Here is an 18,593-nt window from a genome sequence, read left to right as displayed (position 1 = left end):
GGTTTGATTCCAGTCAAGGGCACATGCCCGGGTTTCATGCTTGCTCCCCAGTGGGGCGCGCAGGAGGCAGCCGATCAGTGATTCTCTCTCATCATTGATTCTCTCTCTCTCTCTCTCTCTCTCTCTCTCTCTCTCTCTCCTCTCTCTCCCTCTCTCCCTCCCTCTCTCCCTTCCTCTCTGAAATCAACAAATATATATTTTTTTAATTTAAAAATGGAACTTGGAATTGATTTAGTACCAAAATGTTGTAGATGAAGCACATCATGTAGCTCCGTAGCTCAGAGGCAGCTCTGGCGTAGCATTCGGCCCAGAGGACTGTGACCGTTTAGTCAGCAGGGTCTCCCAGAGGTGACACATCCCCATGTCCAGAGCTTGGATGAGGGTGGGCTGTATCTGGCCTCCTGCCCGGCCCCCTCCTCAATCTTCGCACCTGGCTAAGTTAGGAACGGCCCGCGCCAGGGTTTGGGTTTTGTTTGTTTGCTCGTTTTGAATGCCAAGTTCAAACAGGGCATAGCCTATTTTTTTTAGGCACAAAATAGAACATTTGCTTAAACAAGTGCCTGTTGTTTTTTGAAGTCAGATTAAGAGCCCATGGAGCATGTGTGCTGTTCTCATTAGCATCACCTACTCTGCAGGTGTCTCAAGTTAGCCCTGGGCCGGGGCTGCTCGGTCTGTTTGGGGGGCCCTACCTGTCGGAGCCCAGAGCGAGGAAAGCAGATAGAGGCCGATGTAGGCTCCATCACTTCATTATCACACATCCTTCTCAGAACTTCTCTATTAATTGTCTGGACCAAAACTTCTGCTCCACACCTGCCGGCGAGGCACCTCTTCAGCTGTTCTTCAACACGGTGAAAGGCAACAGATGGACACACAGTCTCTCCTTGTTGAAGGAGGTAGTTGTTGCCCAACTTTCTATCCCAAAGTCAGGGCAGAGTGAGCCCCTCCCTGTCCTTCTCTTGAGCCTTTTTAAACCTCTAGGCTCCGTAGAACATGCATAAGTGTGGGGGCTGAGCAATGTAGGAGTTCATTTTAAACTGAGGTGTGTTACCTGTCCCTCATGATGATGTCAATTTTTCAGTAGTGAGGTCCCAGGTCCTCACCACATTTTGGCACTGTGGATATATCAAGTTTTGCTAAAAAAAAAAAAAAACCTCCCTAGCCCGGCTGGCGTGGCTTAGTGGTTGAGTGTCGACCTATGAACCAGGAGGTCAGGGTTCAATTCCGGTCAAGGGCATATGCCTGGGTTGTAGGCTCAATCTCCAGTAGGGAACATGCAGGAGGCAGCCTATCAATGATTCCCTCTCATCATTGATGTTTCTATCTCTCTCTCTCCCTCTCCCTTCCTCTCTGAAATCAATTTAAAAATTAAAAAAAAAAAACCTCCCTACACAGGCCCAGGGCCACAATGCTATCATACACCATTGAAAATCATCAAGTATGACATCTTATCATTTGGCAAGATTCAGGAAATTTAGTGCAATAAAAACCACGGGGCACTTTTCACTGTAATGCTTTCCCAAGAAGTTGATCCACTTTATGCTGGTAAATGATCTCAAGAACACGAAATGGCCCTAGCCGGTTTGGCTCAGACTGAAGGGTTGCAGGTTCGATTCTGATCAAGGGCATGTACCTCAGTTGCAGGCTCAATCCCCCAACCCAATCACTGGCTGGGTTGGGGTGCAAGGGGGAGGCAACAATCGATGTGTGTCTCACATCAGTGTTTCTCTCTCTGTGTCTCTCCCCCTCCCTTCCACTCTCTCTAAAAATCAATGGGAAAAATGTCCTTGGGTGAGGATTAACACACACAAAAAAAAAAACCAGAACACGAAATGCCAATTTAGTTAACAGTTGGAGCCAAAGTTCTGTTTCTGGTAATAGTGAATCCTGGACAGGTGAGACCAGATCCACCCAGACAGACTTCCCGAGGTACTGACAGCCCCCCCCCCCCCAATTAAAATGATGGTAGAGGCTCTTAGCACCTGCCTCTACCGTACCTGTAAAGACTTTGTAGATCTTATTATTTTTAAATTCATTTTAAGACTCACTTATTCCTAATTTATATTTCTACTCAAAGAAATGCTATCTGAATGCCAGAAGAGGCTCATGACCTTCTGTTTCGAAACCGTGTATCTTGCAATAGAATGTTACTTGTTTATGGGATTCCAGTTTCAATTTGAGTTACAGTTGACAGAGCACTGCATGTAATGTCAACAGACATGGCCCTGGTGAAGGATGTCTTAATTTAATTTTCTTTTATGTGTTAATTCTGTAATTGCTTCCCAGCCACACAGCTCAGGAGAGTGAGGGACATGAAGTCCTCGCTGGGGCTGCTGGCAGGGAAGGACATTTTGTACGTCTTTGTAGACATTGATGGGTATACATGGAACATTATATTGCCGACAGGTTATTTAAGACTGTGCAATTAAAACCCAATTAGGCTAACTAAAGTATTGAGGGTTTTAGATCTATGACAACTGCAGAAAACATAAATGGGATATTATAAGATAAAAAATTATTATGTGAAAATTTTTTGCTTTTTAAATACATCTATGTGTCAAAAGAAGTTTCTAACAGAGATCTGCAGCCAACGATGCTCCTTAGTCATCTTGTGCTTCAGGATAATGGTACTTACACCTTTCCTCACTCACCTCCCACCAGTGATCCTCAGAGGATGGGATGAGGGTGCTGGCAGAGAGATGGCATAAAGAAATGCTACAGAGAGAAAAATGAAATTATGTTAAACCAAGGAGAGCTGGGTAGGGATGAGGGGCATCAAAATTATTTGAAAGAGCCCGGCCAGTGTGGCTCAGTGGTTGAATGCCGACCTATGAACCAGGAGGTCACACTTCAATTCCCAATTAGGACACATGCCCAGGTTGCAGGCTTGATCCCCAGTGTGGGGCATGCAAGAGGCAGCTGATCAAAGATTCTCTCTCATCATTGATGTTTCTTCTTCTTTTTTTTTTTTATTGATGTTTCTATCTCTTTCCCTTCCTCTCTGAAATCAATAAAAATATATATTTTAAAAATTATTTGAAAGAGCCTGAACTCTACAGTCAGGCAACCCCACATTGCAATCCCAGCTCTACCATAAGCCTTGCGTAAAGCACTTGCAGGCTCTGGGTACCATTTCCTCACCTGTAAGTTGATGATAACCCCAGTACCACTCAAACTTGTACATAGTGTCACCCCCAAGACCCCACCTCAAACAAGGCATCCAAGGCCCAAATAGTGCAGTGTGGCCTTTCCCTCAGCCCACCCCTACACCTTAGCCTGCACGGAGTCAAGAGACAGCACCTTGCCCTAGCTGGTTTGGCTCAGTGGATAGAGCATCAGCCTGTGGACTAAAGGGTCCCATGTTCGATTCTGGTCAAGGGCACATGCCCGGGTTGCAGGCTCGATCCCCAGTGGGGAGCATGCAGGAGGCAGCCAATCAATGATTCTTTCTCATCATTGATGTTTCTATCTCTCTCTCCCTCTCCCTTCCTCTCTGAAATCAATAAAAATATATTTTAAAAAGAGAGAGAGAGAGAGAGACAGCTCTTTGATGCTTCTGCCTGCCTGCTGCCTTCTTCTGCACCGACCTTGGCTCTGGGGGGGGGGGCGGGGGGGGGGGGGGGGCAGGGAGCAGACAGTGGGTGGGACGATGGTGCGGATCCGCCTCCTTGGGGCAGAGTTCCTCCCAGCATGCAGACCGTGGCAGGAGGAGGCCGCCCTGCCGATCCACAGGTGCCCGTGGGGAATGGAGACAGGAAAGTGATTAGCAGTTCCTCTTTATAAAGAAGTGGCTGCCACCCCGACCGCTTCTGTGCGCAGCACCTGGTGAGCACCGCTGCTCCAGGCTGTGACTATTTCAGGTTGTTTTTAATTAAACGAAGACATGCCTTCCAGACCTGGCATACACTTTCCCACGGAGAGTGTGTTGGATCACTTTGAATGTTTCTGGTCTAGAACATTCTAGAAAGGGAGGAAGCAGCTGCTTCTCTGTTCATTTGCCTTGGTTCTAAAATATGCTGGTTTGTGCCCTGGCTGGTTTGGCTCAGTGGATAGAGCATCGGCCTGCGGACTGAAGGGTCCCGAGTTCGATTCCGGTCAAGGGCACCTTCCTCAGTTGCAGGCTCCCAGCCCTGGTCGAGGGCATGTGGGAAACAACCAGTCGATGTGTCTCTCTCCCATCGGTGTTTCTGTCTCTCCCTCTCCTTTCCACTCTCTCTAAAATTCAATGGAAAAAATATCCTCGAGTGAGGATTTAAAAAAAATAATAATAAAATAAAATAGGCTGGTTTGCAAAGGAAAGCAATGGTCGTTCATGTCATTTCTTCCAGAACATAATTGCCGAGCATGAAATTCGTAACATCTCCTGTGCCGCCCAGGACCCGGAAGACCTCTCCACGTTTGCTTACATCACGAAGGATTTGAAGTCCAATCACCACTACTGTCACGTGTTTACCGCCTTCGATGTGGTGAGTAGCCGCCCTCTAGGGACAGTTTAAGTCTTTTCCCAAATGTTCCTGGAATGTATTGAAAGCCCAACTTGCCATTAAGCTACTTTGGCACGTGTACCAAAAACGAAGGTATACCTAGCATAAGGTCTTGTGCAGACTCAGTTTTCCTGAGTTTTTTCTATATCACTCCACTTCTGCCTAGTATCGAAAATGTCATTCTTCAGCTACTAACTTCGCTTTTCAGATTTGGCGAACCCCTTTCTTTCTCTGGGATCAAAATATAGGAAGTGTCTTCCAGCCTCCTTGTTCCTTCACTGGGCCTGTCGGTTTCTCTGGTGGCTGTTTCTGAATAGTAGGACATAATAGTCTGGGTTTGTTTGGACGAAAAATAAATGTCAGTGCCTCATACAGTATTTGTGGATTTCCATTTTGAATAGCAGTCAAATTTATACCATATGCCTTGCGTAAAGCACTTGCAGGCTCTGGGTACCATTTCCTCACCTGTAAGCTGATGATAACCCCAGTACCACTCAAAGTTGTACACAGTGTCACCCCCAAGACCCCACCTCAAACAAGGCATCCAAGGCCCAAATAGTGCAGTGTGGCCTTTCCCTCAGCCCACCCCTACACCTTAGCCTGCACGGAGTCAAGAGACAGCACCTTGCCCTAGCTGGTTTGGCTCAGTGGATAGAGCATCATCCTGCGGACTAAAGGGTCCCATGTTCGATTCTGGTCAAGGGCACATGCCTGGGTTGTGCGCTCGATCCCCAGTGGGGAGCATGCAGGAGGCAGCCAATCAATGATTCTCTCTCATCATTGATGTTTCTATCTCTCTCCCCCTCTCCTTTCCTCTCTGAAATCAATAAAAATATTTTTTAAAAGAGAGACAGACAGACAGACACCACTTTGATATAACACCTACAAAAATAATTGGGAACACCAACGTTTGGCCCATTGGCTTAGTCGGAAGTTAGTCTTACAATGATGTCCTCGTGGTGTTATACCTCTTAGAGTCCTATTTGTCATTAGGTCTAAAAACTAGCCCATATATTACAAACTTAGAAAATGAAAGCAATTCTAGAAAACAAGTGTTCCCGTAATACACACACACATCTTCAAGATGGTACAAATTGAATGGCATTCTGCATTTGAAGCACATAGGACAGATATGGCTGTAACCAAGAAATCATTTGTAATCTGAATCCTAAAATGTCACTTTAATTTGACAGCTCTTCTCTGTTCAGTGTGTTTGAAATATACATAAAGAATTATATCAGCCCTAACCCGTTTGGCTCAGTGGATAGAGCGTCAACCTGCAGACCAAAGGGTCCCGGGTGCAATTCCGGTCAAGGGCATGTGCCCAGGTTGCGGGCTCAGTCCTCAGTAGGGGGCATGCAGGAGGAAGCCGATCAGTGATTCTCTCTCATTATTGATGTTTCTATCTCTCTCTCCCTCTCCCTTCCTCTCTGAAGTCAATAAGAATATATTTTTAAATGGTTTCTTACCCCATAAGAAAGAATTACATCGATACTGCAGTGTAGCATATTCTTGGGAGTTCAGTGTCTTGGATAAGACTTCTTGAAACAGTCTGTTTGAGTTCTGACAAACATGCATGGACCACAGACCACCACAATGCAAAACTTACACCATTCTAAGGTATGTCAGACTCAGGCCCAGAGCATGGATCATTCTGCATGTGGCTCATTCCTTTCAGTGTTTGAGGCTTGAAAACAGGAAAGAATGTTCATGTGCCATCAGACAGTTCCTTCTATTTTAGGAGGCCTGGGGAGACTAATATAGAAGTTACATGTGGTAACAGGAAGGGCCGCAAAGCCCTCAAAGGTGGCTCCTAATATCTCTGGTTTCTTTGCATGGGATCAACCGGGTTGATTAAAGTCATTTCAGGAGTAGGTTTCTGGTGACGTAAGCATATTCTTGTGAAATGCGGTTGTCTCTTTAAGCAGCAAAATTCCATTCTACCCACCTACATTTTGGTTTGCATGAAACCCCTTTCCCTGTGGCAGTTGGACTGCTGTCGTGGAAAGAACAGGCAGGTCAGAGTTCACACCCCATGCAGCTCCCCGCTCCCTGGTCTTAGACAAGCTGTGGGACTTTCCTGAGTTGATATCCTTCGTATATAAAACGGGTCCAAAGATTTACACCTCACAGGTTTTCATCGGGATAGAACTGAAGGAACATATGTGGAGTGCCTCATAAATAATAGGTGTTGGACGTGAGCTCCATCTCCACCTGTCCGCTCTCCTCGCCTGCTGACATAACCATTGACAGACAGCCTGGCCCCTTTTTCTGCTAAGAGACATAAGATAGAGTTGCCGGAAGTGTATTTATGGTCCAGAGTTTTCCCATTGCCCATGTAAAAGAAGTGAAAGAATACGAAGCAATGCATAAATAAAATAGCAGTCATAGCAAACTCGACTCTGCAGGCCTCGTATTGGCGTATTGCCTCCATTTGTTTTCATTGAATGTCAACGTGAATATTCCGGTACTTTTTAGGGTGAAGTCCAGCCTTTCCTTGAGTATTGTAGCATTTCTTTCTAAATTAAAAATATTTAATTTGCCTTCATAAGAGTATCCAAACATTATTCTACATTCGGACTAAAAATGACACCCATGGACCATCTGCCCCCTTGAGGTTTTTAGCTATATATGTACGCGACATGAGGATACTGGGATGAAACATGGGGAGAAAGTAGTTGAGACCAACATGCTATCCCTGATCCATTTGGAAATCATGTGGAGAATGGCTTCGTCTTCTGAGTCTTCATCCAGATGTTTGACTTCATGTAGACATTCACTAGCTTAGGATTCCGGTATCAGCTCCAAACGATTTTCATCTCCCACCACAAAGCCACCGTTTCAGTCCTCTCTAGGTGAACAGTTTGTCTGACTTCAAAAATAGTAACAAAGGCCACCAGCCTTGACCTGGGCCTTTGAGCGATTCTGAGATGCAACAAGCTTTGCTGGCGCTAAAATAAGCCTCTTTGAGCATGGATTTTGTATCTTTATGTAGGGCAGCTCCATATTCAGTCCAGTCTTGAAGCCTTAAAATTCTTTTGATACGAGTTAGTCCCCTGGGCTGCCCAAATGGCAAAGTAAGGAGGGAGGGATGAAGAGAGAAAGGGAGGGAGGAGGTAAAGAGAGAGGGGAGGAGGAGAAAGAAGGAAAGAAAGGGAAGGGAAGGGAAGGGAAGGGAAGGGAAGGGAAGGGAAGGGAAGGGAAGGGAAGGGAAGGGAAGGGAAGAAACAGAAAAAGTAAAAGAAAAAGAAAAAGAAAAAGAAAAAGAAAAAGAAAAAGAAAAAGAGGCAGGGATGGAGAGAGAGGGAAGCATATACATTTAATCTTTTAGCTGACATGTATGAATACATATACATTTTTTATTGCAAAGTTATTGCCACTTGGACCTTGTAGACGTTTTATGGGTCACACGATGTTTTTGAGTGTCTGCTACCGTCAAGAAAATTTGGTGACCTCTAGAGTGCTTCCAGTTCATGGAGCATTAGATTTGAAATTCAGAGCATTTTCCCACAGAGATCCTGTGGCCCGGGAAGGGAGGCCCAAGCCCCCGACAAAAGCCAGCATGTGAGCTGAACATACTTCACTCGCTCTGGGGCCTGGCCGGGCGCCGTGTGCTCAGACTCCGGGAGGGCGCAGTGTGCCGCTCCCCGAGTGCATTAGGCAGCCTCTTGGGGAGAGGACCTGCAGGGGGCGTGGCCTGCAGCACACACCTCAGGAAGTGTTCTACCTAGTCATCTCTAAGCCTGTTCCCATTTCTTAGAATCTGCGCTCCATTCAGCTTGTGGTATTTTCAGCTTTAGACGGCAGGTGGATGAAAAGATTAGAGCAAAGATGGAATTGGGGTTCCCAAGACAGAAACCCAGTGCCTCCCCACAGGCACGCGCCAGGCCTGCTTTGCCTTCTAGACCCGCAGTCTTGTGGCAGCTGATTTCTGGTCACATGTCTAACCTGCTGGGCCCGGAACAGACCTCATAGAACAAAAGGCTTCCCAGACCCCACCTTCCCGGCAGGGGAAATTTTAGGGGAAGAGGGAGCAGTAGGATTGGGTAGAAACAAAGGATGTGTTATGAGACTAGACGTTGTGGGGTTCAAAACATGGATTCAGCAATGCTCTCCACCTCTCTCATCTCAAACTAGGGAAGGGGTGTTCCCTGCTTGCTAGGATTACAGGGGGGTTGGGGGCTGAGTATTTCAGTGGCCACCAGATCCCAAGGCTGCAGTGATCATCCTTCGAAGGCCACGATAGGTAAGGGACATACATGTATATGTTATATATGTACATTACTCACTCGGTTAGTCCAATTTCTAAGTCATAGAATCGAGGTAGGTAGATCAGGGAGACTTTGATGCATTCTCTGTGGGAGTATTGGGTCTATTTTTAAAAACTGGGAAGGACCTCATTCAATCGTTTTAAAACAAGCAAGGTTGTTTTTTAAAATTTGTTCGTAGCAAGCATTAAAGCCGTGATTGTTGCTAGACCCTTGCTAATTCTCACTTCTCTATAAAGAGTATGTTCGCAGTCTTTCATGTTTTAACCATGATGCTCGTTTTTCTCCCACTTGCAACTCCCAAACTCTGTAACCTTCAGTGTGCAGCACGCGGTCGGCCAAACAAATGGCCAGCCCACTGGTACGTGGAGGTGAGCCAGGGCAACCCCTGCAAACAGTGCCCAGCCCTCTCTGCCAAAGAACGAGGGGGTACTGAACCCCCAGGTGACCGGCAAAGAACAAGTAAGATGCTTTTGAGCTAGATTTTTCTCACGCTTTTAATTATCAAAATGGAAAGACTTATCCTTATGATTATAACATTATTCATCTTCATTTGAATAAAGTTCAAAACATACCAAGAAGGAAATTCACCCACAGTCCCAACACGCAGTGGTAACACTTGGATACATCGTATCCCTGTTTTCCACACACAAGGATAGATGCCACCCAGTTTTGTAGGTATGCATATATTTTTGCTTAGTCTTTTCTCCAGTTTTTTTAAATGACTCCGTTTTCATTTTAAAGGGCTGCCTGTGAGCCACTCCGAGGCTCTATGCAGAGTACTTAATCAGACCCCTGTTAATGAAAAAATGTTAAACACTATAGTGAATGTTCTTGCAAATATGCCGTTGAACCCTTGAGCCAAAAAGATTTTCAAACCAGGAGTTCCCAACACAGCCCAATCGTAGTGGTGCCCCAGTTAATATAAATTACTTACCTGGTGGTCAGAGCGTGTCCTAGGGGACAGATTTCCCACGGTCTCTGCTGCGGTTTTTCTTTTCTTTGTTTTCTTTTTTTAATTTTTTTTCTTTACTGATTAAGGACACTGTGGCGGGCTGGCACGGCCATGGCATACTCAGCCCCAGGGCGCCTTCTGTGCCGCGCCAGCTCAGCCAGGTTCAGTGACCCTGAGTGGGGGCGGCTGAAAGGCTTAGGGAAGACAGACAAGAGAATGAAAGCTGGGCCTCGGTGGGACGCTGCTCCCTCACGGAGAGACAGCGCTGACGCCCATACGCCGTGTCTTTATTTTATAGCCGATGCCACGAGGCAAAGGAAGGGCGTGGTCAAGATGTTTACAACATTCACGAGAGTGTCGATCCTACTCAGTTACATGCACCTGATCAAGCTTTGTTTGCTTGCAGCCTCTATCACTTAGGCCCGTGGTCGGCAAACTGAGGCTCTGCCCTCCAAGCTGGGACTTGCATGTGGCCACGAGAGGACTGTGCCCTCTCATCAGTCCGAGGCTTGAACCTGTCCAAACACTGTAGCCACGCCCCCACAGGACACATATGTGTCCTTATCCCCCCATTGCGCCCCCCCCCTCATGCCCTCACCCCCCTGGTGTCTGTGTCCATTGGTCAGGCTTATATGCATGCATACAAGTCCTTTGGTTGATCTCTCCCCTTACCCCCACCCTCCCCTACCTTCCCTCTGAGGTTTGACGGTCTGTCTCTGGATCTGTTTTTGTTGTCTGCTGCGATTTTTCTAACTCAACCTCGGTACTTGGGTTCTCACTGGGAAAGAATTCAGAGCATGACCCAGACTGTAAGAAAACACTTATTTGGTAAATTACAAAGGTAGAAGAAGTAACGCCTAGAAGAAATGGGCTTCGGAAACAAGTGATGGAAGTAAAAGAACGGCCCTTGGAGCTTGGGAGTGAGGAAGCTAATGGTGAAGTGCCTGGGGCTGGAGGGGGAGGGAAAAGGGAGAGGGAAAGGCCTGGCCGTGGTCCCTGGAGGGAAAGCTCGGGTCCTCCATCCTAAGGGCTTTAAGGGCGGAGATTTTTAGGGGAGGTCCCAGGGAAAGCTCTCCATAGAATATTCAGCAGCTTTCCACGTGTGTCCTTGCAGGGTGGTGGTCTCTCCTATATTGATTGGCCGGCTCCAGGGCAGGGGGTCACTATTCCATGCAGCTGGTCCTGACCTCAGCCTTGGCTGGTTTCGTTGCTTATCTCGGCCTGGAGCTGAAATACAACTTGAAGCCCACGTGTTATCTCTAGGGAGGAAAGGCCAGGGGGTCCAAACCACAAGCCCAGCAATATGCTAGGGGAGGAAAAGTCACCCTGGGGGCGAGGTCCCACCCTACAATGATCTTCCATTGCTAGGCACCCCGGCCGGCCGGGGCTTTTCACCCTGGTGACCTTCTGTACCTGGCCCATCGTCCTTGTTCTGCTCACGTCTGTCCAACTGCCTACAGCAGGTACAGCCTGTGACTAGGACGCAGGAGGACAAAGTTGGGGGGGATCTCTCTGTCTCTCTATAAGCCTCTCCTGCCCCCCCCCCCCCATCACTCAGCAAGCACCTCCTGGGCCCTCACTGCAGGCCAGGCTGCAGGGACTGAGCCCAGACACAGGGAAGCAGCTCAGCCCGCAGCCATGGGGATGTTCAACGGCAGTCCTGGCTGCCTTAAGCAGCCCACACAGTCTCCAGTTTGCAAATCAAAATCAAGGTTGCATCCCTGGATTATAATCAGGATCTATCCTTAAAGTAGGATGGCTCCTCAGCTTCCTCTACTGTAGCAATTCTTCATCCACCGATTAAAGTCCCTGGTTGGGGGAGGGAAGGTCAGCGCTTCGGGGGGCAGTTGTCCCCATTAAATCGTGTCTCCCTGCCTCCATCCTACATAGCCTCTGCTGGACACAGTGCTGCCTCAGGCAGGGCCCGCAGGGTGAGCATCCCTGTGCTGGTGGCTCGTGTCCAGTCACCCCTTTGCTGTTGGCTGCCTCGCCACTGGTCCTGACGGGAGACCCAGGCAACTCGCATACCCTACCTCAGTGGTCGGAAAACTCATTATAGAGCGGCAAACCCCAACCCAGATGCATCCATCTCCTGGAGCTTCTGGGTATAATGTTTTCAAGTGGTCTTTTTTTTCTTTTTTTTTTTTTTAACCGTTTGCAGAAGTCTTTCAGCTTAAGTATGGTTCTGAGCTGTCGTGGCCAAGAGCAGGGCCTGTCAGAACTCCTGGACTCCAGCCCCAGCTCGGCCAGGTGCTGGCTTCATGAGCAAGTTATTTCACCTTTCTAAGCTTAATTATCCCACAGGCAAAACGGGAGCAATAATAGCCCATGGCACCGAGCTGTCGGGATTCAATGAGAGTCCGTGTAGAGCACAGTCAATAATGAAGGTCGTCTGGTATTGTCATTAGGTAACTGTTGCCCTGAGTGATTCTCAGAACAATCCAGTGAGGTAGGCACTGCATATGTCATGATCCCCGTTTGAAGATAAGGAAACTGAGGCTCAGCGCATGCTCTTCCCAGTCATCACCCCCCACACCTGCACCAAACACCCACGAACCAAACACACACACACCTGGGCCGCCTTCTTTCCTTGGTGGTCCATGTAAGGTAGAAAACACTCAAGGCCAATTGCCAGAGTAAGTGTGAATCTAGAAAGAGACTCGCTGGAAAGGCCAACGCAGGAATTTTCCAGTAAGCGAGGAGGGGCAGAGGGAGCCGTGGCCGGAGACAGCCGAGCCCCAGCATTTGAGAGAGGGGAGGTTAGTGAGTTCGCATTTATACCCAGGGGAGGGAGGTAGTAACTAGACATGAGAGGGCAGCTGTGCCACCTAAAAGGCCCTGCTCCGGCTCTGTGGCTTGTGGCCTGTGGGAAGGGACACCTGAGTGTTTGCTGGGCCTGTGACCAGGATGGGTGGAGGCGTCAGCCACTTCCCTGCAGCCAGGGCTGGAGCCGAGTCTCAGGATTGGCCTCCTGTGGCCGCACACAGTTCACCCCAGCTCTGAGACTGAGGCGCCTCCTCCCGCTGCCTGGACGAGGGTCCCACAGGCCTTCTCCAGGACTGCGTGGTGCTCCAGTGACCCGTGGGTGCTTACACACCACCCCAAAAGTTGATGGCATAAAACAACACCCTTTCAAAAAATATATATTTGTATGGATTTCAGAGAGCAAGAGAGAGGGAGAGAGAGAAATATCAATGATGAGAGAGGATCATTGACCGGCTGCCCCTTGCACGCCCCCTGCTGGGGATCAAGCCCGCCACCCGGGCATGTGTCCTGGCCAGGAATCCAATCATGATCTCCTGATTCATACGTAGGTCGATGCTCAACCAATGAGCCATGCTAGCCGGGCTACAACACCCGTTTTATTACGTTTACAATTCCGTGAGTCGGGAATCTGGGCAGAACACGGCAGTTCTGCTCTGCTCTGCCCGACAATACCAGGGGCCTCCGCGGGGGTGGCTCAGGTGGCGGCAGGTGCTGGGGCAGCTCAGTGGGGGGCATCTGTCTGAGCCTGAGGTCCTCCCCATGTGGCGTCTCCTGCAGCTCCCGTGTCCAGGGTGACTCCCCTCGGTGTGTGGAGCCTGGGCCGGGATGGCTGCTGTTGCTCCCCAGGCAGCCTCCCCGCGGCCAGCTCGGACATCCTCGCAGCGTTGCAGTCTCAGGCGTTCAGCCCTCTGACCTGCGGCTGGTTGCCCTCAGAGCGAGTGTTCCCAGAGGCCCACGTGGAAGCTGCCAGACTCCCTACAATCTAATCTTAAAGGCCCAGCGTGTCATTCCTGCTGCATTCTGCTATGTGGGAGTCAGTAAAGCCCATTCAGATTCTAGGAGGCGGAGGAGCAGCTGCGCCCTCAGCGGGGAATGTGGCAGCCGGCCTGGAGACCAGTGACCACACAGGGCGGGCTAAGAACACGGGCTTTGAGTCACAAACATCGGTTCATAGCACAGCTCGGTAGCCTTCTAGCTGTGGGATGTCAGGCAAGTCACTTAACCTCTCTGAGCTTCAATTTTTTTTTTTATCTATAAAATAAGGATAAGGGTATTCTACCACAGATGCTTATGGTAAGACTTAAATGAGATCATTGTAGTGCTCTGCACCGTGCCTGACACCGAGTTCTCCCTGCGTAGTAGGTACACTACGTACAGTAACAACTTCGTAGTGTGTTATTCCTCTGGTTTGTCATTCTGCCATTCCTTCATTCTGCAAGCATCTGCTAGGTGCCTGCAGCGTGCCAGGCACAGTCTCGGGCTCTGGCCTCCGCACAGGGGCAAGGACGGCATGTTGCAAGCACAGACCAGTCGGGCTTTCGGGTTTTTAATGAGTTCCTGGTGTTGGAAAGCAGTGTCAGTGGGCTAGGCAGTGCCAGCAGGCATCGGTGGGGAAGCCAGGGCTTGTCACCCACGCCTCTCGGATATTTCAGCAGCATCTTTGGCCTCGTCCCAGTAGAGTCTCCTGCTCTCTTCCCTTTTTAAGTGGTGGGGCTGTTACTAAGGAGAAACAGGAGAAATGAGTCTGCCTCCCCGGGTCGGAGTGCGTCCCAGGTCCCATCTGACCAGCGTGTGTCCGCTCAGGGCCCTGGCGTGTTGGTGGCACAGCACCCAGCAGGCCACCCGCTGCTCCTTGCACCGCGCACCCCTGGGCCCTCCCTGACCTCCGGAATCTATACCTCACACGTGGAGATGAGGAAGTATAGGAAAGGGAGCAATGTCCTGTACCCGGTACATAATCATGAAAGGAGAACTCCGCAAAGCATTCTGAAATACAGCAGAAAGCAAGACGTCAGGGAGAACGCAGGCCAAACCAGGAGAGGCCATTTGGCAGGCAACCTCCGCCCCACGGTCTGGTCTCTGTGTCTTTAATTTGAGCGGCTTTCTAACACCAGGAACTAATTAAAAACGAAGGGGCAGAGCTTCTGACCCAGCACTTCGCACAACCTTTACACGCCCCGTAATAGGCCTGTGAAAAATCGCACTTGCTCAGATGAGCATCTTGGACCTCCATGCGAAGACACCGGAGCTTTAAGGAACGCCCGCTTGGAGGAACTCGCGTTTCGGTTAGTGAAAAAGGCGTTCGCACTCCCTGAGCTCGCTGTCCCAGCATCTGAAAGCTGATGGGGTCCGATCCCTGAATCGCCGGCTTCCCCTCGGTTGCTGACCCGGAGCACAGACGTCTGCTACGTGTCCCTGGCAGCTGGACCTCCACCCTCTCCATGGCAGACGACCAAGTGCAAGAGCCCACGACTTCCTGCGGAGACGACAGAAGTCAGCAGCCCCGGGCCGCCTTGCAGAGCCCAGGCGTGGAGGCAGTGGGAGGGCTCAGCCCGCCTCCGCTGTCATTTGTGGGCGCCTTACTAACGTCCCAGCCTGACTCATCCTTGGAGGCAAACGGGCTCGGCGTTCGTTGCAGGAAGTGCCCGGCTGGCTGCGTGAGGTGCACGGTCTCCAAGGAGCCCACACCTGGCCTGTGGGGCCAGCGTTTCCCAACAGGTAGCTCAAAGGAGAAGACGTCCTCTGTCAAATTAACTCTCACACTCAAAGGCGTTTTTCCCGTTCGGGTCTAAGGCCGAGTCAGTCTGGTGTTGGTCGGAAATCTGGTCGATCCAGAAACCCACGGCCCTTCCACGTGGCTTCTGAAAGCCACCCGGCATTGCCCACTACGTCTCCATCAAGTGGGATCAGCACCAAACAGTCCTGAGACTCAGGGGAACCAAGTTATTCTGTGCGCTCAATTGGGGGGAACGGGGGAGGGGGGGGAGGGGGAAGTAGATCGCATAAGCAGAACGCTCTTTCTGTGGTTTTGAAAAACCATGGACAGATGTCCAGGGACATTCATCAGGATGAAAACTTGGGACAGACGGACTGCTCTCTGTGACCAGTGGACACCTACTTTGAATGGGCTGTGGCCTCAGGGGGTGTAGTCCAGACCCTGCCTCTTTGGGGTCCGACAGTGTCCTGTTTCCTCAGTGAGACAAGGCGGGGTGGAGCTGTTCTCAGAAGAGAAGGCAGAAATCAAAGATTCAGAGAGAAAGAGGAGCTGGAAGTCGCCTGGAGAGGGTGATTGAAGGTCTGAAGGAAAGAGCCTTCCTCCCGGCCAGGCTTGGCGCGGAGCTGGGGCCTAACAGAATCTCCTGTCTCTTGCTGATTTGATGATAAAATATGGAGTGGACCCCCCCAGGAGAGCAAACGCCTGGAGAAGTAGATGGATAATTGGCTCCGCTGGCACGCTCGCTGCTGGGACTGTGAGCCGCCCGCCAGCATGACTAACGCCTCTCCCTCCGCCTAAATTAGATTCTGATTGTGTTTCCGAGATGTTCACTGAATCGCAGATGTTGGAGGTAAAAAGACCCAAACTTCTGAGGAGCACCTCCCGTGGAGCGTGTGGGGTTGTCACAGGCACGGCTGGGCACTCTCGGGCATCAGGCCAGGGGAGCCCCTTCCCTTCCCCGGCCTGGGGAGCAAGCCAGCTGCCCACGGGGGCTCTGAATGGAGTGGGCTCGGGGCCAGGGGGTGGGGGCAGGGGCAGGGGCCTGCTCCCGGCGGGGAGAAGTGGGAAGTGGGCTCCTTAGCTCGGCTGTAAGCAAGTGCCTGGCATCAGGGACTAAACCCTGGTGTAGACCCCAAGTTGGACCCGGAGTGTCCCCTTCTCCTCACATTTGCATCCTCACTGCCACAGCAGCTGGAGTAGTTCAAGGTCCCCGCTGGTTCACCCCCACAGGCTCCTCAGCCACTGGACTTCTCCAGTCTGCAGGGCGCCACCGTAAACGCGTTCTGGTTTCTCTTGCAGAATTTAGCCTACGAAATCATCCTGACGCTGGGACAGGCGTTTGAAGTGGCTTACCAGCTCGCGCTGCAGGCGAGGAAAGGGGGCCATTCCTCCACGCTCCCAGAAAGCTTTGAAAACAAACCCTCCAAGCCCATCCCCAAGCCCCGCGTCAGCATCCGCAAGTCCGTGGTAAGTAGTAAAGGATGCAGATGCTGGGAAGACCTGGGCCAGAGGGCGAGGGGCTGCTCCCTGGGCGCCTGCGGGAAGGGGTGCCGGTTAGACTCAGGGCCTGCCTTTCTTCACCTTTTCCGTGGCCTCCTCCCGGCACGTGTCTGCCATCCTCTCGGCCCCGTTCCTGGAAAGCAGGGGGGACCATCTGCCTGAACCTGCAGGCTCCCGAGAAAACGCCACCCCCCTCTGTCTCCTCGGGCAGCCAGGAGGGGCTGGGCCCTGCCGCTGCCCTTGAGAATCTTTCCTGAAGGTCCCAGCGTGGGAACAATGTTCCCTGAGCCTCCGGGTGGGAGCCTCCGCGAGCCCCTGGCCTGTAGGGAGGTTGGCAGAGGTTCAGGGTGAAGGTGACTCTGCCCAGAGGAAGCTGGATGCACAGGCTGTGGGCAGTCAGAGCAGAGCTGCACCGACTTTTGAGTTTGGGGTTTGGGGAAGCCTAGATGGCTGGCCCCTGGCCCCTCCTCCTCGTCCTCTGCCTTCCTCCAGGAACTTCCTCCCTGCCCTCCCAGGAGCTCCGCAGACACCCTGTCTTACAGACTTGCATGCCTCCAGAGCGCCCTCCTGTGGTAGTAGCAACACCCAGGAGCTGGAATGTTCCCAGCCGGCTTCTGCTCCCTATGGCCTCCTAGAAAGGCAGGGACCGGGCAGGCCTGTCCTTCCATCTGTAACTCCCTCCCCTCCCACCAACCCCGGGCCCCAGGGTGCCGGGGGAGGTGCAGGGTTTCTGATGTTTGTGGAGCGGCACCTCTCTTTGTGACCTTGTGATAACCTTTGTGACCTTGTGGGCTCTTGGCAATCTTCTCTTTGGTCTCTGCTCCTGTCAATTCTTGGCAACGTCGATGTCCCCGGGGCGGTCCTTCCCCGGGGTCTCTGTCTGTGTTCCTTGCCAGCTCACTCAGGGACCTTACCTCCACCCCCCTCCGCCATCACTCCGTGCTCAGCCCTCCTCGCTGATCACCACCAGGGACTGGGCGCCTCTGAAAACCTGTCCTTCACGCCCTGCCCCCTGATGCCCTGGTCCTCCGTCCACAGCCCCTCCTCCCCTTCCCGGCCGGTCCCGACACACTCCCAGAACTCAGAACGCCAGACTCGCAGGGTCAGGTTTCTTCAGCATTTTACAGACACCTGAAATGTGGTATGTCCAGGACAGGATTGTGGGTTTCCCCTCGCGGTTGTTTGTGATCTTTCCCAGCTCAATAAACGACACAACCATTCCCCACGGTGCTTCTAGTAAATCTAGACGTCACCCTGGACTCCCGGCTTCCCCTAGGCCTGCGTCCAGCCCAGGAGCAGCTTCCGTCCACTCAGCCTCTAAAACGTGTCTCGGATCTGCCCACTCCTCTCCTTTCCTGTCACCCTTCTCACCCCGGGAGGGTCCAGCACCGCTCCTCCCCAAAACTACGGGAGTACACCTCCTAGCAGACCCCCGGCCGCCACACGGCACCTGGGGTCATCTTCTCAAATCATAGATCAGAGCCCGGCAGGTGTGGCTCAGTGGATTGAGCGTCACCCCATTTACCAAGAGGTCACCGGTTGGATTCCCAGGGGGCGTGCAGGAGGCAGCTGGTCAATGTTCCTCTCTTATCCGTGTTCCTCTCTCTCCCTCTCCCTTCCTCTCGCTCTACAATCTTCTTAAAATATTAAAAATAACAAACCCATCGATCAGATCATGGCACCACTGCCCAAGCTCCCTAAATCCTGACTTCCCACGGTCCTTCTCTCTGACGCTCAGGCCTTTCTGGTCCTGGGAGACGAAGCTCAGTCCTACCCAAGGCCTCTGTCCCACCTGGCCGCGTGCCCCCCTGATTTCCCCGTGGCTGACTCTGTCATTCAGATCTCAGCTACATGAGGGGGCTTTTTCTGGGCCACGCTCGTCACACTCACGCTTAATCACCGGCTCT

The 18,593-nt window shown here is 51.2% G+C and overlaps 1 protein-coding gene across 16 annotated transcripts in view; it reads left to right on the top strand.

Annotated features, from left to right (window-relative positions):
- The window catches only part of ANKS1B (ankyrin repeat and sterile alpha motif domain containing 1B), an 808,746-nt gene that overhangs the window by 788,064 nt on the left and 2,089 nt on the right, over positions 1 to 18,593 (top strand). For all 16 annotated transcript variants that reach the window (XM_054719390.1, XM_054719389.1, XM_054719388.1 and 13 more), the window contains 2 exons: positions 4,326 to 4,463; positions 16,486 to 16,653. In XM_054719390.1, the coding sequence (XP_054575365.1) occupies positions 4,326 to 4,463; positions 16,486 to 16,653 (306 nt within the window). The remainder of the gene's footprint in view (positions 1 to 4,325; positions 4,464 to 16,485; positions 16,654 to 18,593) is intronic.

This window comes from Eptesicus fuscus, chromosome 7 (assembly GCF_027574615.1).
Source record: "Eptesicus fuscus isolate TK198812 chromosome 7, DD_ASM_mEF_20220401, whole genome shotgun sequence".
NCBI classification, from domain to species: domain Eukaryota; kingdom Metazoa; phylum Chordata; class Mammalia; order Chiroptera; family Vespertilionidae; genus Eptesicus; species Eptesicus fuscus.
The sequence above is the reverse complement of the archived record's forward strand: the minus strand, read 5'-3'. Positions and strand labels throughout refer to the sequence as shown.